This window comes from Myotis nattereri, assembly GCF_964212035.1.
Source record: "Myotis nattereri genome assembly, chromosome: 3".
NCBI classification, from domain to species: Eukaryota; Metazoa; Chordata; class Mammalia; order Chiroptera; family Vespertilionidae; genus Myotis; species Myotis nattereri.
This window is the reverse complement of record NC_138077.1, coordinates 59,029,110-59,052,286: the sequence shown is the minus strand read 5'-3', so window position 1 is coordinate 59,052,286 and position 23,177 is coordinate 59,029,110. Positions and strand designations below refer to the sequence as shown.

General features: G+C 45.0%; 1 protein-coding gene across 1 annotated transcript in view; it reads left to right on the top strand.

The window, feature by feature from the left end:
- Positions 1 to 1,277: 1,277 nt before the first annotated feature.
- FBXO40 (F-box protein 40) overlaps positions 1,278 to 23,177 on the top strand; it is a gene marked incomplete at its 5' end in the record, with an annotated part of 32,015 nt that continues 10,115 nt past the window's right edge. The window contains 1 exon segment of the mRNA XM_081085983.1: positions 1,278 to 1,416. Within this exon segment, the coding sequence (XP_080942109.1) occupies positions 1,278 to 1,416 (139 nt within the window).

Below are 23,177 nucleotides of genomic sequence, written 5' to 3'. Positions count from 1 at the left end.
TACAGGCACCCCTGGCACAGGGGCTAGAGGCTTGAGACTCCTTCACCCCAGAAACAGGAGTAAAACTCATGGAATCCATATATAGAGCACTTCCTATACCCCTGGCACTTTTCTAGGTAGATTAATTAAATCTCCACAATTACACTATATGGGAGAGTTATCTCCAGTTTACATGTGGGGAAACTGAGGCACAGAGCCACAGCCAGGATTCAAACCCACTGAGTCTAGCTCCGGAGTCCTGTAGTCTTTTTCATGTTACTATCCTCAGAATCTAGCACAGGAATCCGTGCTGGGTGTTAAGATCTTCAGAAAAAGACACAGTTTTCCTTGACTATTTACAGAAAAATGCGATTCAAATAAAAACAAAAACTTGGGGATAAAAAAAAAGACTTGAAAGCCCCAAACTTGTGAGAAGTGCATTTTAGCTGCACAGCCTTAACTTTTGCCTGATCCAAGGCCAGCAAGAAAATGTTTCTTTTTTAATTTATATATATAATATATATATAATATATATATATATTTTTCTTTTCTTTTCTTTTCTTTTTTCGTTTGTGACAACCTGATGTTTCTGAACACTAGAGGCTCCCTGATTCTCTAGTTTGAGAGTAACTTTTCCTTTTAGGATTCTTTTTTTTTTTTGAAGGGTGTGGGGGAAATGTGGCCTTAATTATCCTGCGTCTTAGGCAGCTTAAGGAAGGGGCTGTGCTTGCTGAATCCCTTCAGAGACAAGTGAGGAGGTCCCTCTCGTTCCCTCTCTCTCTTTTTAAAGGACCTCGTGAAATCAAAGTGCAGAAAACAAACCCGAGGCGATCACAACAGCAGCCGCGGCGGCGGCAGCAGCAGGAGGAGGAAAAGTTGGAGCCGGGCTGGCGCTGCGGGGTGGCCGGGCCCCGCGCAGCTCCCGTTCATTAAGTCGCCAGCTGCGGAGGAAGGTGGCCGAGGGCCCGCGCTGCCCACTCGCTCGCTCGCTCTCCCAGGCACACGCCAGCCCAGCGCGCCCCGAGCCGCGCAGCTCTGCACAACTTTCTGCTCGGGATTTGGCTCTCTTCCTCTTGGACTTCCCAACGATTTGGGGTTGAGAGAGGAAGAAAGCAGAGGCACCCAAGGGGAGCAGAAAACACCACCATCCGTGTTGGAAGCAGGCAGCGAAGCCGCACTCTCGGCTCCCTCCGCTCCCCAGACCCGCCACTCTCCTGAGCAGCCTCGGCCAGGAAGCGAGCCCCGCGTCTGCGTGTGTGTCCGCTGTTGCGGGGCGTCTTCGCGGGGCAGCCAGCGCCATGCAAAACTACAAGTATGACAAGGCGATCGTCCCGGAGAGCAAGAACGGCGGCAGCCCTGCGCTCAACAACAACCCGAGGAAGGGCGGCAGCAAGCGGGCGCTGCTCATCTGCCTCGACCTCTTTTGCCTCTTTCTGGGTGAGCGCAGCCCCGCTGTCCCTTGGCCCCTTTGCCCCGCGGCCCCTTGGCGCGGGTCCCAGCCCGGCGGGGTGCCTGCGCGCCGGGCTCGGCACTTCCTTGCTGGCGCGGGGCCGGCCGGCTGGTCGGCCGCCTCTCCGGGCACCGCCGGGCTGTCAGCCCCGGGAGGCCCTCGCTGCGTCTCGGGGCTCCTTCGCTCCCCTTCTGGCCCCCTGGCCCGCTCCCTCCCCGATCCCACCGACTGCCCGGCCTGCACGTGAATGCTTGGGCGTGCTTGGGCTTTCGCGGGCAACTGTAAACCCGCTCCTTAAAAGTCATCCCACTTGGAAGCCCAGGTGGAAATCCCACGGAAGATGTGGATTCCGCTTTTTAGAATAGGGGCGGTTGGTTGAACCATGATCTAGAATCAGCGCCTATGGTTGCCTTCCGTCCAAATAAAATGGATCTGCTGGAGCGCTGGGCTCCCGCCTGGAAAAAAAAAAAAAAATTCCTCTAATTAATCCCCTTTTAATGTGCACGAATTTCATGCACTAGGCCACTAGTTGGTGTATAGAAATGCTGTAGAATCCTGGGTGTTAATTTTTTATCCTGCTATGTTGCCGAATTTATTTATTAAATCTAGTAGTTTTTTGATGGAGTTTTTAGGGTTTTTTTATGTACAATATGTCATCTGTGAATAATGACAGTTTTACTTCTTTTCCAATTTGGATACCTTTTATTTCTTCTTGTTTGATCACTATGGCTAGCAAGCACTTCCAATACTACATGCCTCATAGCAATATGTTTACCGACACATCTCTTAGGACAATGGAAACTAAGGAGAAAATAAAAAGCTTCTGCACAGCAAAAGAAACTATCAACAAAAGAACAAGAAAGCCCACTGCATGGAAGAACATATTTGTCAATATGACATCTAATAAGGGTTTAGGCTCTAAAATTTATAGGGAACTCATACAAATTAACAAAAAGAAGATAAACTGCCCTAACCGGTTTGGCTCAGTAGATAGAGCGTCAGCCTGCTGACTGAAAGGTCCCGGGTTTGATTCTGGACAAGGGCATGTACCTTGGTTGCGGGCACATCCCCAGTGGGAGGTGTGCAGGAGGCAGCTGATCAATATTTCTCTCTCATCAATGTTTCTAACTCTCTATCCCTCTCCTTTCCTCTCTGTGAAAAATCAATAAAATATATTTTTTAAAAAAAGAAGATAAACAATCCAATAAAAAAAAAAAAATGGGCGAAAGACCTACATAGACATTTCTCAAAAGAGGACATTCAGAAAGCCAAAAGACATATGAAAACATGCTCAAAGTCACTAATCATCTGAGAGATGCAAATCAAAACAACAATGAGATACCATCTCACACTTGTCAGAATGGCTATCATCAACAAATCAACAAACAACAAGTGCTGGAGAGGATGTGGAGAAAAAAGAACCCTCATGCACTGCTGGTGGGAATGCAGACTGGTGCAGCCACTGTGGAAAACAGTATGGAGTTTCCTCAAAACATTAAAAATGGAGCTCCCGCCGAAACCAGTTTGGCTCAGTGGATAGAGCGTCGGCCTGCGGACTGAAGGGTCCCAGGTTCGATTCCGGTCAAGGGCATGTGCCTGGGTTGCGGGCATATCCCCAGTGGGAGATGTGCAGGAGGCAGCTGATCGATGTTTCTCTCTCATCGATGTTTCTAACTCTCTATCTCTCTCCCTTCCTCTCTGTAAAAAATCAATAAAATATATTAAAAAAAAAAATGGAGCTCCCATTTGACCCAGTGATCCCACTTCTAGGAATATATCCTAGAAAACCCAAAACAACGATCAGAATATATGCACCCCTATGGTCATAGCAGCACAATTTACAATAGCTAAGATTTGGAAACAGCCTAGGTGCCCATCAGCAGATGAGTGGATTACAAAACAGTGGTACATCTACACAATGGAATACTACACTGCTGTAAAAAAAAGAAACAACTCTTACCATTCGCAATAGCATAGATGGACCTGGAGGGCATTATGCCAAGCAAAATAAGCCAGTCAGAGAAGGATAAATATCCCATGATCTTACTCATTTGTGTAATATAATGAACAACATAAACTGATGAACAAAAATAGATCCAGAGACATAGAAACATCAAACAGACCCTCAAATCTCAGAGGGAAGGCAGGGGAGGATAGGAAGAGGTGGGTAAGAGATCAACCAAAGGACTGCATGCATGCATATAAACATAACCAATGGACACAGACAGTAGGGGGTGAAGGCATGTACTGGGGGGTAGGAACGGCTGGGTAGAGGACAATAGGGGAAAAAAGGAAACACATGTAATACTTTCAACAGTAAAGAATTTAAATTTTTTAGAAATTAGTTTTTTTTCACTTTGGTCAGCAAGGCTCAGTTGGTTGAGTGTTGTCTCATGCCACCAAGAGGTCGCCGGTTTGATTCCTGGCCCCACTTGTGGCTAGTTCCCTAGAGGATTGGGGGATGCAGGAGGCAGCCAGTCGATGTTCCATTCTCACATTGATGTTTCTCTCTCCCTCTCCCTTCCTTCTGCTCTAGGTATCAACAAAAAATATATATTTTTAAACAACTAGTTTTTCCAAGTATAGCTCAGTACTACACAATCAACCCCACAACTCTGCCTGAAAAAGAGGCCTTCCTAGTCCCTTAGATGGCCAATTAGGCCCTAAACACTCCTCTTCCCAAAACTATCTTGGACTTCTAAAAAAGAGTCATCAGCAAATAAATAAATAAAATAGAATCAGCAGCCCTTTTATGGGAGCAGATTATAAACTAATATTTTATTTCCAATCTTTTTTTTTTTATTAGTTAAGGTATTACAAATGTGTCCTCATCCCCCCCATTAACCCCCAACCTCCCCCCCACACACACAAACTCATGCTCCCATCCCCCTGTTGTCCATGTCCATTGGTTTGGCTTATATACATGTATACAAGTCCTTCGGTTGATCTCTTCCCCTTACCCCCGCCCTCCCCTACTTTCCTTCTGGGGATTGATAGCCTGATCGCTGTTTCTCAGTCTTTGGGTCTGTCCCAAAGACTATGTCCCATCAGTCTATGTTGTTCTCTATAACCCACAAATGAGTGAGATCATGTGGTATTTATCTTTCTCTGACTGGCTTATTTCACTTAGCATAATGCTCTCCAGTTCCATCCATGCTATTGCAAAAGGCAAGAGTTCCTCTTTTTTTACCGCAGCATAGTATTCCATTGTGTATATGTACCACAGTTTTCTAATCCACTCATCTGCTGATGGGCACTTAGGCTGTTTCCAAATCTTAGCTATGGTGAATTGTGCTGCTATGAACATAGGGGTGCATATATCCTTTCTGATTGGCGTTTCTGGTTTCTTGGGATATATTCCTAGTAGTGGGATCACTGGGTCAAATGGGAGTTCCATTTTTAGTCTTCTGAGGTAGCTCCATACTGTTCTCCACAGTGGCTGCACCAGTCTGCATTCCCACCAGCAGTGCAGAAGGGTTCCTTTTTCTCCACATCCTCTCCAACACTTGTTGTTTGTTGATTTGTTGATGATAGCCATTCTGACAGGTGTGAGATGATAATGCATTGTCGTTTTGATTTGCATCTCTCATATAATTAGTGACTTTGAGCAGGTTTTCATATGTCTATCGGCCTTCTGTATGTCCTCTTTCGAAAAGTGTCTATCTAGGTCCGTTGCCCATTTTTTTATTGGATTGTTTATCTTCCTTTTGTTAAGTTTCATGAGATCCCTGTATATGTTGAAAATTAAACCCTTATCGGTGGTATCATTGGCAAATATGTTCTCCCATGTAGTGGGTCTTCTTGTTGTTTTGTTGATGGTTTCCTTTGCTGTGCAAAAGCTTTTTATTTTGATGTAGTCCCATTTGTTTATTTTCTCTTTAGTTTCCATTGCCCTAGGAGCATTATCAGAGAAGAAATTTCTTCGGCATATGTTTGCGATTTCGCTGCCTGTGGGTTCCTCTAGTATTTTTATGGTTTCCTGTCTTACGTTTAAGTCTTTTATCCATTTTGAGTTTATTTTTGTGTATGGTGTGAGTTGGTGATCTAGTTTCATCCTTTTGCATGTATCTGTCCAATTTTCCCAACACCATTTATTGAAAAGACTGTCTTGACTCCATTGTATTTCCAATCTTTATGTGTGGTGTTTTCTAATCTAGAGGGTAGTTTTAACCAAAATTTAAGGGCAAATAACCATCACCATTAGTTTTAATAAAGTATGAGTCCATATGTAGTAAGAAATGTAAAAACTGGCATAGGGAGAGCTAAGACAGATTTTTTAAGATGAGATGATCACCTAGGAACACTGAAAATCAGCAAACTTTTAGACTGACAACTAAGCAAATTTCCAGCTACATGATCAACCTACAAAATTAATAGCATTTTTCCTCAAAACCAGTCATTAAAAAAATCTATACTAATAAAAGGGTAATATGCTAATTAGACTGGGTCAACTGGCCATCTTCCGGACATCTGACTTCCTTCTAGACAAAGCCATGGTGGTAAGGGCCAAGGCAGAGGCAGTTAGGGGTGAGATCAGGCTGGAAGGGGAGGGCAGTTGGGGGTGATCAGGCCGGCAGTGGGGGGCAGTTGGGGGCATTAGGCAGGCAGGCAGGTGAGTGGTTAGGAGCCAGTGGTCCTGGATTGCGAGAGGGATGTCCGACTGCCGGTTTAGGCCCCATCCCGGCAGTCGGACATCTTTCGAGGGGTCCCAGATTGGAGAGGGTGCAGGCAGGGCTGAGGAACACCCCCCACCATGCATGAATTTTGTGCACCGGGCCTCTAGAAATAAAATAAGTATCTCACCATTAATAATATAAAGTATCTAGAATTAACTATGAAAAGTAAGACCTCTGTGGAGAAAACTTCAAAACTTGAATAAAGGACATAGGAATGTTTTGAATAAAAGGCATTTGAGGTTATACAATAGTAAATTTAAAGTTATATATAGCCCGGCTGGCATGGCTCAGTGGATGAGCATTGACCTATGAACCCAGGAGGTCATGATTCAATTCCCAGTCAGAGCACATGCCCTGATTGCGGGCTCAAACCCCAGTGTGGGGTGTGCAAGAGGCAGCCGATCAATGATTCTCTCTCATCACTGATGTTTCTATCTCTCCCTCTCCCTTCCTCTCTGAAATCAATAAAAATATTTTTTTTTAAAAAAAAAGAAATTATCCTATATAATAAAAGTGTAATATGCAGACTGTCCCCTTGACCGGGAGGTGTCTGGCAGTTTGACCAGGGGGCGGGCCAGCCAGGGGAAGGGAGGGACTAGTCCAGCAGCCGCTAGGGACCCTACCAGTAAGAAATTTCATGCACTGGGCCTCCGGAATATAATATGTTCTACAAACATAATGGAGCAAAATTAGAACTAGCAGAAAGAAATTCATAAAATTCACAAATATATGGATATTAAACAGCACGCTCCTAAATAATCAATGGGTAAAGAAGAAATCAGGAATATTAGGAAATACTCAGATATGAATGGAAACAAAAATACAACATATCAAAACTTATGGAATTAAGCTAAATCAATGCTTACAAGAAAATTTATAGCTGAAAAAGCCTATATTTCAAAAATAAGATATCTCAAATCAGTAATTCTTTTTCTTTCTTTTTTTTTGAGAAGAAAATATCATTTTTATTGAAAATACATGCAAAAAAATTTACAAAGGATAGCGGCTAGATCAGTCAACTTGGGCTCAGACTGAAACATGACACCAACAAGCACGTGGGACCTCCCAAGGTTTTTCATGAAAGGCCCTTAAAGTGCCCCCGCTGAAGGCCAGCGGAGGTGCCCACACCTGGCCTGCCAGGGGAGCCCAGCTGGGAGGAAGCCTGGGATCCACTGGGCGCAGAAGGAATCCTCCTGGCAATGGGCTGTGTGAGGCGCTGCCACAGCCCGGACCCCCCACACCGCGGGGCCGTGAATGCTCATGGAGTTGGTGAGCAGACCCTGCTCAGAAGACACGGAGTCACGAGAAAGTGCTCCCAAATGACCTCGAGGTAGAGCTGTGTCCTCCCTCCACCCTCCTCCCCTGCACAGCCCTTAGCGAGTAGCTAATCCCGAGGGCTGTCCTCCGTAACTGGATATTTCTCCTCCCAGAGAACAGTAACAACCAATAAAGGCAGATGAAGAACATCCATCGGAAGTAAAAGAAAATGTGCATGAATATTTCTCCATGAGCTCGAGGAAATGGAAGAGAACATAATCTCACTGGAATAGGAACTCAAGGAGAGAGATATAAGGCTGTCAACCTGTGTTCCTGGGTTCTGGGTCCTGGGTCCTGGGTTCCTGGGACCCAACAGGAGAAAGTGAAGAGGAGGCTGTGAGGGCTCAGGGAAAATGGGAAGTGGGATCAAGACTGCGGGAAGAAGGCCTTTTCCAGGCAGCTGTCCAGCTGGTCCCCCAGGAAATAGACCCTGAGGGGCAGAGTTAGCATTGGAGAGGCTCATCAGGAATGCTCCGAGCAACAGGGGGCAAGGAAGGGAGGGGAGGGGAAGGGAGGGAGGAGGAGGCTGCAGGGGATGGAATGGAGCTCTGATGCAGGTCTGTCCTTGGACCCTCCAGGAAGCAGCGTGCAGGAAGGGGTAGACATGCAGGAGGTCTTGGGGAGATGGCGCTAATACTCCTTGACTCCAATACCTCCTTATTCAGCCCAAGTCCTGGTTCTCCTTAAAGCACCTCCAACCCCACAGGGACTCCCGGCTTCTCGGATAGAGTCACCGTGTCCTCGCCTCCAGGACCAGCAACGCCAGGCTGGGTCCTCCGCAGCCACCTGGGTCACTGTCCTCGCAGCCAAGGAGACAGGGTAGGCCCTGTGAGGACGGAGGACTCCCTGGTGGGAGAGCCGACCGACCCGGGAATCCTCCAGGGGCACAAGCTGGCCCCCCCCCCCCCCCCGGAGACCCGAGGAGCCTCTGCAGGCCGGGGGTTCTGGCCGGTCTGGAGAGTCGTGTTTGGGGAGGCATCGCCCCCTCCTACCTCGGGGCCTATTGTTCCCGCGCGGCCCACCTGGGTGCCTGGGTTCCTGGGTCCTGGGTGGCTGGGCCCTGGGTGCCTGGGTGCCTGGATCCTGGGTTCCTGGGTCCTGGGTGCCTGGGTCCTGGGTCCTGAAAGATCAGATAGAGGCCGAAAACCAGGACTACAGGCTTTATTAGAGGAGAAGCACCTGCCGGGCTGTCTCACAAGGGGAGGACAGCCCAATAATCCTTTTTCAAATAGAAAAGAAAATGGCATAGTTACATTAATACCTGTCAATTTAAACCTTAAGGCAAGACACTATTTTGGCCGAAACCGGTTTGGCTCAGTGGATAGAGCGTCGGCCTGCGGACTGAAGGGTCCCAGGTTTGATTCCGGTCAAGGGCATGTACCTTGGTTGCGTGCACATCCCCAGTAGGGGGTGTGCAGGAGGCAGCTGATCAATGTTTCTCTCTCATTGATGTTTCTAACTCTCTGTCCCTCTCCCTTCCTCTCTGTAAAAAATCAATAAAATATATATTTTAAAAAAATAGAATAAAGGGGAAAAACACATGATCTGCCCTGGCCAGTGTGGCTCAGTTGGTTGGAGCACTGAAAAGTTGCAGGTTCAATTCCTAGTTGGGGCACCTGTGTAGGTTGTGGGTCTGATTCCCAGTGGGAGTACATCCAGGAGGCAGCTGATAGATGCTTCTCTCAATCATTGATATTTCTCTTTCTCTCTCTCTTTGCCTTTCCCTCTCTAAAATCAGTAGAACATATTCTCGGGTGAGGATTAGAACAAAACAAAACAAAACAAAACACACAATCATCTCAACAGGCACAGAAAAAGCTTTTGACAAAAGTGCACATCCTTTCATAATAAAGGCACTCAACGAACTAGAATAAACTATCAAACTCCTTCAACTTGATAAAAGCCATCTACAAAAAATCCACAAGTAATATCATACTTAATGCAAAAGACTGAATGCTTTTTCCTTTAGATTGGGAATACAGATTAGGGATGGCCACTGTCACCACTCTTGTTCTACACGTTGCTGGAAGTTCTAGGCAGTAAAGGAAATAAGGCCAAAAAAAAAAAGAAAAAGGCAATAAATGACATTCAAAATAAAAAAAGTAAAAATATCTCTATTCACAGATGACATGATTTTGTATATAGGAAATCATAAGGAATCCATAAGAAAACTATTAGAACTAATAAATAAGTTCAGCATAATTTCATAATACAAGATTCATACACAAAATTTTTATAGTTTCCAACTGTTAGCTGCTCACCCCCCAAAAGTACCTACATGGACATACAGGGGTAGGCAAAAGTAGGTTTACAGCTGTGCCTATGCTAAACAGTTTATTCTTGTATTATTATTCTATCTAATAATAGACAAACATGGTAATTGACCATACCTTCGCTATGCCTCCCATTGGCTAATCAGGGAGGTATGCAAATTAACCGCCAACAAAGATGGTGGTTAATTTGCATATGTAGGCACGAAGCGGCCGAACGAAGACTGAAGGCGGCTCCGGCCAGAGCAGCAAAGGCTTGAAGGCGGCTCCAGCCAAAGCAGTGAAGACTGAAGGCAGCTCTGGCCGGAGTAAAGGCCTGGGTCCCGGGTGCCGGAGAAAAACCGGTGCCGGCAGCCAGGGGAAGGGAAGGCCTATTGCACGAATCTTTTTGTGCAACAGGCCTCTAGTTTATAATAATTGTATTACAACTATAAATTTACTTCTGCCTACCTCTGTATATGCATGAAAGAATCCAGGAAGGGAAATCAGTTTTTGTTAATTACAGCAGAAATTAGCACATCTATTTTTAGCCCACACATTCAAATAACAACATTGTTGTGCACTTGGTATGTGCTAGACATCATTTATGTGCTTTACATGTATACATATATTAATGCTTTAAGCTTATCAACACATAGTCACAGTAAATATTATCAGCCCCATTTCACAATTGGGAAAATAGGTAGAGAATGGTTAAGTAAGTTGGTCAAAATCACATACAGTAATCCTCCCTTATCCTCAGGAAATATGTCCTAAAACACCCCACACCCCCAGTGGATGTCTGAAGCAGCAGATAGTACCAACATATACTATACACTATCTATATTATACATATCTATGATTAAGTTTTATCTATAAATTAGACACAGTAAGAGATTAACAATTGCTACTAATAAAATAGAACAATTATAATGATACTAGAGGCCCGGTGCACAAAAATTTGTGCACTCGGAGGAGGGGGGGTCCCTCAGCCCGGCCTGTGCCCTCTCTCAGTCTGGGACCCCTCAGGAGATAACGACCTACTGGCTTAGGCCCGCTCGCGGGTGGCAGAGGGCAGGCCCAATCCCTAGGTGCAGCCCCTGGTCGGGCTCAGAGCAGGGCTGATTGGGGAGTTGGGGCGCCGCCCCCTGTCATGCACAGAGCAGGGAGGATTGGGAGGTTGTGATGCCACCCTCAGTCACGCTCAGGGTAGGGCCGATTGGGGGGTTGGGGCACCGCCCCCTGTCACACTCAAGGCAGGGTCGATGGGGAGGTTGCAGAGCCACTCCCTGTCACTCACAGAGCAGGGCCCATCAGGGGGGTTGGGGCTCTTTACCCTGTCACGCACAGAGCAGGGTCGATCAGGGGGTTGGGGAGCTCTCCCCTGTCACGCACAGAGCAGGGCCAATCAGGGGGTTGGGGCTCTTTACCCTGTCATGCACAGAGCAGGGCCCATCAGGGGGTTGGGGAGCTCCCCCCTGTCACTCACAGAGTAGGACCGATAGGGGAGTTGGGGCACTGCCACCTGTCACACACAGAGCAGGGCGGTTCCGGGGGTTGGGGCACAGCACCTTGTCACACTCAGGGCAGGGCCAATGGGGAGGTTATGGCTCCACCCCATCACACACAGAGCAGGGTCCGTGGGGGGCAGTTGGGGCGCCACCCTCTATCACCCACAGAGCAGGGCCAATCAGGGGGTTGGGGCGCCGCCACTGTCACACTCAGGGCAGGGCCAATGGGGAGGTTATGGCTCTACCCCGTCACACACAGAGCAGGGCCCGTGGGGGGGGGGGGGGTTGGGCGCTGCACCCTGTCACACACAGAGCAGGTGCCGATCAGGGGGTTGGGGCACCGCCCCCTGTCACACACAGAGCCGCAGGGTGATCAGGGGGTTTGGGCGCTGCCCCCGTCACGCTGATCCCGGTGCCAGGAGGCCTCGCGGCTCCGCTAATCCCGGTGCTGGGAGGCATACTACCCTTTTACTATATAGGATAGAAGCCTGGTGCATGGGTGGGGGCCGGCTGGTTTGCCCTGAAGGGTGTCCTGGATCAGGGTGGGGGTCCCCACTGGGGTGCCTGGCCAGCCTGGGTGAGGGGATGATGGCTGTTTGCAGCTGGTCACACACCCTTCAGGGTGGGGGTCCCCACTGGGGTGCCTGGCCAGTCTAGGTGAGGGACTGAGAGCTGTTTTCAGGCTGGCGGGTGACTGAAGCTCCCAACCGCTCCTTTTTTTCTTTTTTCTTTTTTTATCCTGGGCCAGCTTTAGCTCTGAGACTTGGCTCCAGCTCTTAGGCCTCAGCTGCTGAAAGCAGGTATCTGGTTTGTTTGGGTTCTATAATCAAAACACTGTTTCAACTCCAGCTCTGAGATCCCAGCTGGCTGAAAGCAGGTTTCTGGGGTTTTGTTTAGCTTCTATATTTGTAACAATGTTTCAAACTGCAAGCTCAGAGGCCGGCAAGTCAGGCGGGGAACGTTGGAGTCCTCCGTCACTGAAGCAAGCAAGCCTCATGTTCGCTTGAAGCTGCCTGGCTGCCAACCACCATCTTGGCTGGGAGTTAATTTGCATATCGCCCTGATTAGCCAATGGGAAGGGTAGCGGAGGTACGGCTAATTACCATGTTTCTCTTTTATTAGATAGGATAACTACAATAATGTTATGTTATTATAGAATACCAAAGAAATACCAAGCACACTTCCTAGAGAAAGGGAGGGACCCCATTTATTAACACTAATGGACTCTGGGAATAATTTCCAAATCAGAGTGTAGTAACATGCAGAGGGCTTCATTTTTTATAACCTTCTGGGGCTTTTGTCTTGCAGATATGGTTCCACCCCCTTTCGTGGGCTTACAGGAAGGCCCCCAGGTGTTGGGGGGCCCCAGGCCATATCTGATGATCTGTCTTGGGGCCAGCGATAATGGCCCCCCACCTCCAGGGCAGTACATTGTTCACAGTTTTTATGGCCTGACACTCCTTGCAAGACCAGTTTCCTCCTCATTGTGAATGTGGTCTCACTTTCAAAATATCTTATTGTACTATACTCACCTTTGCATTTAAAGGAAGCACTTTATGGCTTCTTTTTGGCATATTCTAATTACCAGCATCACTGCTCTTGCACTCTGGGGCCATTACTAATGGCCCCAAACATAAGCACGGTGATACTGCGACAGTCAAGCTGATAACAAAGATAGCTACTAAGTGATTAATGGGCAGTAGTGTACGCAATGTCCATGCACTGGGCAAAGGGATGATTCACATCCCAGATTGGATGGAGCTGGACAGCACAGGATTTCAACATGCTACTCAGAACGGTGGCAATTTACAACTTATGAGTTATTTATGGAACTTTCCATTTAATATTTCACACCACATGTGACTGGAGGTAACGGAAACCTCAGACAGAGAAATCACAGGTGAGAATTTTGTACCTAGAAATCTGCAAAGCCAGGTTCATGTATTTTCTTTCCTCAGAAGATAGCTGAGTGAGTTCCTTTGAGGAGGATGAGCTCAAGAAGAGCACCAGCCCTAGCTGGTTTGGCTCAATGGATAGAGCATTGGCCTGTGGACTGAAGGGTCCCCAGGTTCAATTCCAGTCAAGAGTACATATCAAGGTTGAAGACCCAGTCACCAGTAGGGGGTATGCAGGGGACATGCAGGAGGCAGCCGATCAATGATTCTCTCATCATTGATGTTTCTATCTCTCTTTCTGTCTCTCCCTCAGGGAGCTTCCTCTCTGAAATAAATAAAAATATATTTTTAAAAAAGAAGAAGAAGAGCACCAGATTGGGAGTAAGAATAACTGATTCTTTCTTCTGGCTCTTCCACTGGAGCAAGTTCTGTGACGTTGGACAATTTTACCTTCTCTAATGCTCAGTCTTCTCATCTGTAAAAAGAGGGAGTTGGATTAAGCCAAAGCTAAGCCTCCTACCACTTCTAATTCTCTCACACTGGACTTACTCATGCCTAATTTATGAGTTACAAACTCTCCCTTTTCCAACCACCGGGGAAAGAAGAGGGCCAGAAGAGGACAGCCACCTACTTGTCATGACAAGAAATAGGAGAAACCAAAACAAGACCGCATGTTACTTGCACAAGTTGCTGTGTCAGCGAGTTGTGGATTTAGGTGAAAAGCATGGTTATAATTAGAGCAGCAGCCTGAGGGCTCCACCAGCCACCGAGAGCACAGCTGGATCTGCCGACTGCACACGCACAGGACTCCGGGCAGCTGCTCTGGCCTTGAAAATGATCCTTAAAAGGATTTTCTGCCTTCCTCAAGGGAAAGAAAACCCATTGATATAAAGCCTCACTTCCCTTCCGGCTTCCCCTGCTAAATGCCACTCCAGTAGAGATCGAGTGTTGATAAATACAGGGGAAAGAAAAAATCAGTAAGCTGAGCCTGGTCACATTGCTCCTTGTGATATAGTTTTATTTTTAACCTCGAAATACTTGGACTATTTCTGTTGAACTTTCCTTTCCCAGCCTCCTCGACAGAACTCTGCTCTGTGCAGCGGATGCACCTTCCTCTGCCTCCCAGGACCTGCCTGCTCACAATCAGGGGACCCAGGTGCAGCAGATGCTGACGCAGTCCATGCCGTGAAGGTAAGCTTTTCAGGCTTGAGCTGGAGCGCCCAGGAGACATTTGGAGTCGTGAGCACGGAGACTGAGGCTGAGCTGCACATCACCTTTTTGCTCTGAGCAAGAGGGTTGTCCAGACAGTTACTTACATATGGGCCTTTGGGGGTGAGAGGTGGGGGTCTTGGCGCTGAGAATGAGACCCGGCCATGTGTAAACTCCTGTTTGGAAATCTAAAATCTTAGAGCAAGAGGAGATTATCTGCTTTCTGACCACTTAGGTCTTTCTTCTGCAATCAACCAGAGTGGTTATGCAATGTATCTGAAGTTACACAGTACTGATAAGGGGTCGCAGGGTTGAGGGGCAGGAAGTGGTGAGGAAATAGATGGAAGGCCAACCCCTAGGGTTTTCTAAAGTCCAAATGCTGTGATCTTTTCCCGATCAGCATTTGCTATGTTAAGTGCAAGTCATTCTCTGTGGTTTAAATTCCATCCCCTGTGTCTCCCTACCGGTTAATGTAGCACAGTTGTATATACTGCATGTATTATTTAAACTCAGAGTTTAAAACCTGTTTTTCCCTAACAATACTCCCTAGATATGTCTCTCTCCAGCCCACAGCTCTTGAATCCAATATGCATCCCGAATAGAAGTGAAAGTATTTTACAAGTTGGAAAATTTATACAGACTTTTGCACACAAACTATAAATTATTACCGACTTGTAACTTGCACATACAGAGGGACAAATGTAAAACGATTAATGATAATTGAGGTATTGCAAGCTTTAAAATGTAGCTAGATTATTTCTACCTTTTGGAATAACTGTATAGAACTTGCAGGGAGAAGGGAGCAGGGCTTGCTTTCATGTCTTTTCTCTGAGCCTTGCTTTGGTGTTATATGGCTTAGAGTTCAGCTAAGGACACTCTGGGAAGTGGCTTATGCAGCAAAAGTGATTCTGTGCACTCTGAACTCTGAAGAACACAAGCTAGAGCCACCAATGTCAAGTAAAAGGAGACCTACCCAGACACCCTAACTCCGGGTTCCTGCTTGCCTGCCTCTGTAACCTCCAGGTGCAGCTCATAACTCTGCTCTCAGTGTCTCGGTTATAACTATGCTTGTTTGCTGTGCATAAGTGCATATAACTGCACTTAATCTTGTCAGGTTTTCCCCAACACCAAGGTCTTCAGGGTATATGCTGGGGTCTCTCCTGGGAAGACTGGAGAGTATTGGCCTAGGAGTATCCAAGAAGACAGGCTGACTTATAGCTACCCCTAGGAAATCCATTCTTAGCCAATACAAAAGAAAATGAAAGGTCATTTAAAATACTGATACTAATAATACAAGCGCCAGATATGAGAATTAGTTAGCTATTTAAATAACTAGAGTGTTTACGGGTAGAGAGATCCGTAGCACAGGTGAGCTGAAGACGGTGAGGTTGAATAGATTTGGAAAAGCATGGTCATGTTTTGGGGGTACAGTGAAACTGTTGGAATCATAGCCCGAAGCCCAGGAATATGGAACTAGGTATGGAAATTACCTTCAGGGAACTGGTTAGATGTTAAAATCTCAAGAGGAAAGGGATTACTTTAATTTAACTTTATACATTTTCTTTCCCTAGGATTAAGTATCTTCATAGTGGAGAAACAGTTTCAAAATGTATAATTATAGTAATTAATGAATTGACTGGTTAGTATTTTAAGAGTTAAAGAATATCTCTGACCTTTACCCTTCGGCCTTGCCATTTCTACAGGAGTTAAAGCTCAGGAATAAATAATTATTACCATATGTGGAGGCAAAATAGTTAGTCACTGACATGTGAGGGGTGCAGAGAGGGCCCCTTGCCTAAAAATATCTCCCTGACATCAATCCTGTTTACCTACTAACTTTAAAATTATAGTAAAGAATGTTAAAACCATTATCTGTTAATCCCATTCTCTTTTTCCTTGAGTCAGTGATTTAAATATACCTGCCAAATGCCTTCTCATGACTTTCTTGGCCAACGGCACTCAGACACCACCTCTTCCTCATTCTTCCACGCTCTGTCCTATTTTGTCCTTGGTACAGTCTAAGTTGCCCACATGCCCTTAGCCACCACACATGGGTAGCTCGGTGTGGCACTGTGGTTTCTACAGAATCTCTCAAATAAAACTCAATGTGAGGAGGGTGGGCGAGACACTTGGCTTTTCTGGGCCTCAGTTGCTCTTGTAGAAAATGAAGAGGTTAAATTAGACCCTTTTCTTTCAAAGTGGTTCTGGTACCATCAGCATTGTCTGGAACTTATTATAAGGGAAGACTTTCAAGCCCCACCCCAGTCCTACCAGATCATAATCTGCATTTTAAAAAGACTGCTCAGGTGATGCCAATGCACATAAAGGCTTTCTGGTTGCCTGCCTGATTCACATTTCTGATTTATGTCTGCAGAGTTTAGAACAGGTACCATAGCTCCTGATAACAATTCCGGCATCATTTCAATGTCTGTGGTAACTGAGTCCTCTGAAGTCTCTTCCATTCAGTTAAGGCTACATTAATCTAATAAAGTTGAAAATATTTCTTTGTCTTACTTTAAAAAAAAAGCACCTACATCTGACATCATTATAGTTGCCTCCTAAATTTGTTACAAATTGTTACCTTTGAGCCCTCGCTGGTATGGCTGAGTTGGTTGGAGCATCATCCTGTGCACCAGAGGGTTGTGGGTTCGAATCCTGATCAGGGCACGTACCTGGTTGCAGGTTTAATTCTGGTCAGGGCCTGGAAGGCAACCAATCATTCACATTGATATTTCTCTCTCTCTCTCTCTGTCTCCCTTTCTCCCTTCCTCTCTAAAATCAATAGAAGCATATCCTCAGATGAGGATTTAAAAAAATTGCTACCTTTGAAAGAGGTAGCCCTTTCAAACTGCTGCCTTCTTTGGTGTTCTATTCAATCCTATTTAGTAAATGTTAACTGAGTGCTAGGAGCAGTGTTAGCTATACTCTCTAGGTCCCTCAGAAACCAGTTTACACATTCCTTGAGGTCATTCCATTTGCTCTCCACGTTCTATTGATATTCCAGTCAGAGCTCCTTTTGCTGCAGGAAAATGTTCTCCTGCTCAGAGCACTTCTGCTCCATCTCTGGCCTTCATCAGGCTGTCTCCCCACTCACACCGTCACAGCAACACTGCCCTCAGGTTGCACTGACTCCCACAACTAATCGTGAGAAAGAAATGGAGTCTCAGTTGACGACTTCTTCTTCTTCTTTTTTTTTTTTTTAACTGAATGAGCAGCATAATGTGGCAAACAATTAAATTACAAACGTCAACCTAGGAAAAAAGATGCCCTCAGCTTGCCTTTGTGGCACCTAAAAGGCGCTCCTGGGTGCGTACTATGTGAATTCCTAAAGTGCTTAAGGAATAAATGCTTTGTGGTGATGACCGGAGACCAAAAGGGGGAAGTGTTTGGGGGAACTCACATTCTTAAAGGAGTAAGGTAAGATTTTTTTAAAAAAGATTATTAAGCTGGCAGTGGCATATAAGATACATCTGAGTGAGGGAGAACCGGAAGTGGCAAGGCCAACCAAGAGCTGTGGGAGTGATGCAATGGGAAGAAATAAAGGCCTGGACAAGGAAGATGACCTTTCTGTAGAGGAGTGACTAACAACTGAGTGAGCCATAGATTAGACACTTTCCCCACTTTATCTCATTTGATCCTTATGCAATCCTATGGGTTATTATGAGCCCCATTTCATGGATGAATACGTTAGTTTTAGGGAGATTAAATAACTTGTTAAAAATTACTTAGCTAATATATGAGAGTTCATTTATTTATTTTATTCGGGGGTTTCAGATAAAGCCCCTTTGTGGAGGTAACATGTAAGGTGAAATTTAAATGGCAAGAAGGAGCCCATAACAGAAATAAAAAGGAAGGGGAGAATTTTGGCAGAAAGACCAAGTAGAAAGGCCTTACGTGGAATTAAGCAACAGGCTTGAGCTACGCACTCGAGAAAGAGAGAGAGAGGAAAAAAAAAAGAGGTGAGCAGGGCACACTAGGTTTTGTGGGCCAAGATAAGGACTTCAGAGTGTATTCCTTGTGATGGAGATTTTAAGTGGCAGTAATGACCTAGTGTTAAAAGCTGTTAAAATCACTCTCTCTGCTGGTGAATAGAGATTCTGGGGCACAAGATGGGAGGAATGAAACTGATTATTAGTCTGTTGCACCAGACTGGATAAGAGATGATGGTGCTTAGACCAGGCAGTGGTGGTAGAAATGAGGGGGGCGGGGGGAGAAAGAAAGAAAAGAAGAAGATAGAATAGCTCACTGCCTTTTCAGATCTTTCTCCAAGGCCTTCCTATCTAACTAGGCAATAGTTCCTTTGGGATTAGGTGCAAAGTATCAAGCATTTTCAATAGCTCAGTGGTTCCCTAATTGAGCTTACAACAGAATCAGCTGGATTCAGTAGGTCTAATTCCATAAGTCTGATTTGTAGGGCCCAGGAATTTACATTTCTAACCAATTCTCAGGTAATGCTGATGTTGTTGATCTGAGTACACACTTTAAGGACCACTATTCTAGCTGACCTACCATTCATGCTTTCTGAATAGTCCATACAGCACCACAGCCTGCATCAAAGAAAGTTTCTGCTCCCCTGCCAGATTCTAAATATATTCCTATTTTTTTAAAGAAATATCCATCCCTCACACTCATGTACCAGGTCCTTTCAACGACTCAGATTCCACTTAAACTGCATCCAATACAACCAGCAAAATCTAATTCTTTGTAGATCTTTGAACTATTTAAGTCTAAATTATATTGACTACTGTTGCCTCTAGACAAGAGAATTTTCAAACATTTTCAGGGCAGTGTTTGAGCCATAGGTTTGATTGAAGCTCATTTTTTTAAAAATATATTTTATTGATTTTTTACAGAGAGAAGGGAGAGAGATAGAGAGTTAGAAACATTGATGAGAGAGAAACATCGATCAGCTGCCTCCTGCACATCTCCCACTGGGGATGTGCCCGCAACCAAGGTACATCCCCTTGACCGGAATCGAACCTGGGACCTTTCAGTCCGCAGGCTGACGCTCTATCCACTGAGCCAAACCGGTTTCGGCTGAAGCTCATTTTTAAGAGAGGGGAATGCACTGACTTTTCAAAGAGGAAGCAAGAATTTAAAGGTGAGCAGAAGGGCACAGAAACTTGAGGAGGAAATGGCACCTGAATAACCTTAGGTTGTTTCGGGCATAGAATTTTGTCAACTTTTTCACAGTGAAGAGTTTCAATGATCTATATGCTTTGATTTAGTAGGTGTTTCATTTTAAAACTCAGAATCCATATTGCAGTAGATATTTTTAACCCTAAACATTTCACTTTTACATTTGTAGTCCCTGCAGTACAAATCCATGGGACCTGGATAGTCTTCTTATTTCCTCTGTTCAGATGGGGCACAGGATGGGCATGGTCCAGAGAAGTGGAAAAAAAAAAAAAAGTCCTCATGGGGATGAAAGTGCTTCTTAATGAAGAGCATCTGACTCCTCTATGATTTGGGAAGAGTATATCTGTAGGTACCTTTCTGTGTCCTAACTGGAGGAGGAGAGGCCTTCCCCCAATAGGCTCTACTCTTGGGTTTTCTTTCTTCCAAATCATGGGATGGACCACATCATGTCTCTGTGGATCTTCAAGGGACAGACACAGTGTGATCTAGCAAACAGGACAGGATCTGAAGCCAGATAAATTTAGGGATTTTTGTGCCTCAGAATCCTTGTCTGTAAACTGGAAATGGTAATACCCATCTCACAGGGTCATTGTGAGGATTAAGTGAGAGGTTATGTAAAAGTACATGTTAGGTGCTAGAATCTTGTTTCTCTTTCTCCATGACATCCAAAATGCAGAGAAAGTACTCAATCTAAGAAGTCAGACAAATACCCTGGAGGACAAGGATCCAGTCATTGCACTGGCATAGAGGTTAGGAGAACAGGGCATCTTATCTCCCAAGACAACCAATGATATATCTAATGTGATCAACTTGGGGCAAAAACAATTGGCTCCAAATCAGGTGATCAATTAGCTGCTTAAGTTTTCCTGGGACTAAGAGGCATCCGACGACTTGGGACTTTTAGTGATAAAACCAGGAGAGTCCCAGGCAAACCAGGGCCATTGGTCACTCAGCTTACCCAGCAATAATTAGACTGTCAGGAATTTCAGACTGTTCTTTATCTCAGGGAGAAAAATTTCCCCCAGATATACAACAGAAGGTTCAGATGTGATTCTGTATGTTCTTAGATGGTATTTACCTTTTTATATTTACCTGCCAAGCTTCTCCAAAGAGTCATCTTTACTCACTGTGTCTTTGTGCTCAGCACATGACCTCTCTCAAAGTCACTTATCTGGTGTAGCTCCAGAACCTGTGGAAGATCTTTAAATAGCAGCATTAACACACACACACACACACACACACACACACACACACACACACACGTAGCATCTTTGTTGTCTACATGCAATCGTTTTTCTTTTCTTTTAAAGGGATATTTTCAAATAACTTCAAATAGATGGAGAGCAATAGGCTCCAACCACAAATATTTCCTGCTTCAATGTTATTGTTCCTAAGAATCATGCTTTATAAAGAATCATGCTGAAGGATAAGAAGTGAGTGGGCTTCGAGTTCATCACCACTGTCCTGCCAGCCAGACTCATCCCTGCTACTGGGGCAGAGTGCTCACTATATACATGGAACTGTGTAGTTCTGTGTAGATCTTTGAACTATTTTCCTTTCCCAGAAACTGGGCTCCACTTTGTGGTAGAACCAGGCAAGCAGATATGAAGTTGTAGTTTCCTTGTAGTTTCTTTCATATAGCCTTATTCCATTTGTGATCTGCCTCTTCTTTGCCGCCTGAAATCCGGCAGGGGACTCTGACTCATTCAGACTCCATTCTTATTAATTCATATATTTTATGACTAGAAAGCAGATGGTCACATTCTCCCAGGCGGGGCCCAGGACTTGCCAACACTAGAGCGTGTGCTTAATGGCTTCCCCTCCCTTCCCAGCAAACACCATATTTTGAATGGCCAAGGGTCCCACAGCACAGCTGAAATGCCACATTTGCTCTGGCAAGAGCTCTGCATTGTCATCATTATTCCTAACCTCCTGGCAGCATTCGAGACTATGGCTCACCCTTTCCTTTATATCTGGGCTATGTACTGCTGACTCTTAATTCTCTGGTCTCTCCTTCTCTGGCTCTACTTCTTCCTAATGTCCCCAAAGTGTCATACTTAGCTATGTACTTCAAAGCTCAGATTTCTATTTTGTGTTACTTCCCCATTTATGGCTTTCTCTCTGTCTCTTTTTCAAAAAAATTCTATTTCTTTTTTTTTTTACAGAGAGAGAGAGAGGGAGAGAGAGAGAGAGAGAGAGAGAGAGAGAGAGAGAGAGAGAGAGAGAGAAAGAGAAACATCATTGGTTGCCTTTCATACATGCCCCAACTGCGGATTGAACTTGCAACCTGGATATGTGCCTGACTGGGAATCAAAACTGCCACCTCTGTTGTAAGGGATGGTGCTCCAATCAACTGAGCCATACCGGCCAGGGCCTCTCTCATTTCAAAGTGGATAATTCTCAAATCTGTATTTCTACAGAAATCTTCCCACCCATGAGATCTGTCAGCACCTGAAGCAACTTGAGTTAAACTTGCTGGAACCATCCAGCTAGTGTGGTTCAGTGATTGAGCATTGACCTCTGAACCAGGAGGTCACAGTTCCTGGTCAGAGCACATGCCCAGGTTGTGGGCTCAATCCCCAGTAGGGGGCATGCAGGAAGCAGCTGATTGAAGATTCTCTCTCATCATTGATGTTTCTCCCTCTCCCATCCTCTCTCCAAAATCAATAATAACGTATAAAATATTTTTTAAAAACTTGCTGGATGTATCTTTCTTCCCAAAACAATTTCCACTTCAGAATTCTATTTTTCTCAGAATTATAGCCAATATTCTCTCTTCTTGGTTCTAAATCTTGGAATCAACTTTGATTCCTCTTCTTTCCTCATCTCCAGCCAGAAAAAAAAAAGTTAATTTTCCCTTGTAATGTCTCCTACCTGTTTCATCTTACCTATTTATACTGCCATCAGTCTTCTCCATCCAAGCATCCTTCACATCCTCTATGTAGCAGTTTCTAACTCTAGGTCCTCCCACTTCATCCCTCCACTATGAGTTGATACATCAATTACAGTGTTAAGTGACTCCTTATTAACTACCAAATAATTACAGATGCTTTAGCTTAATATTATGAATTCCCACAATAAGTCCACAATGGACATTTCCCCCCAAGAGTGATTTTGGAATGTAGCAGGAATCTACTGAAAGTTAAATTGTATGTTAAAAGATCCAGTAGCTGGACTCTTGAATCCAAAAGATATCCTCTTCCCGATCTTACTCTGCTCCATCTCAGTTCAGCCATCACAACCTTTCATTCTTCTAACTTCCTCTCTGGATTTAACACCTTCATGTATCTTCTACTGGGCCCTGAACCTGGTTGATGTTCTGGCTTTCAACTTCTGATCTGCCTCCTGATCCAGGCTGGCTATTAGGGGTATAGAGCACTCTGGCATGATCCCTGCTTCACACTCAGCACTCCCAGTGCCCAAGAATCAGATGGGGAATGTGTTAGGAATGTAAATACCAGAACACACCTCTCACTCAGGTCAGGGGTGTAGACAGCATCTATAGCAGTATTGTTCAATAGAACTCTCTATGAAGATGGAAATGCTCTATTCTGTGTTGTCCAATAGAGTAGCTACTAACCATATGTGGCTATTGAGCACTTGAAATATAGCTAGTATTCCTAAGGCACTAAATTATTAATTTTATTTAATTTTTATCAATTTAAATTTAAATATCCACATGTGACTGGTGGCTACCATATTGAACAATGCAGATCTATAATTTAACAAACACTGATTCTAATGAGCAACAG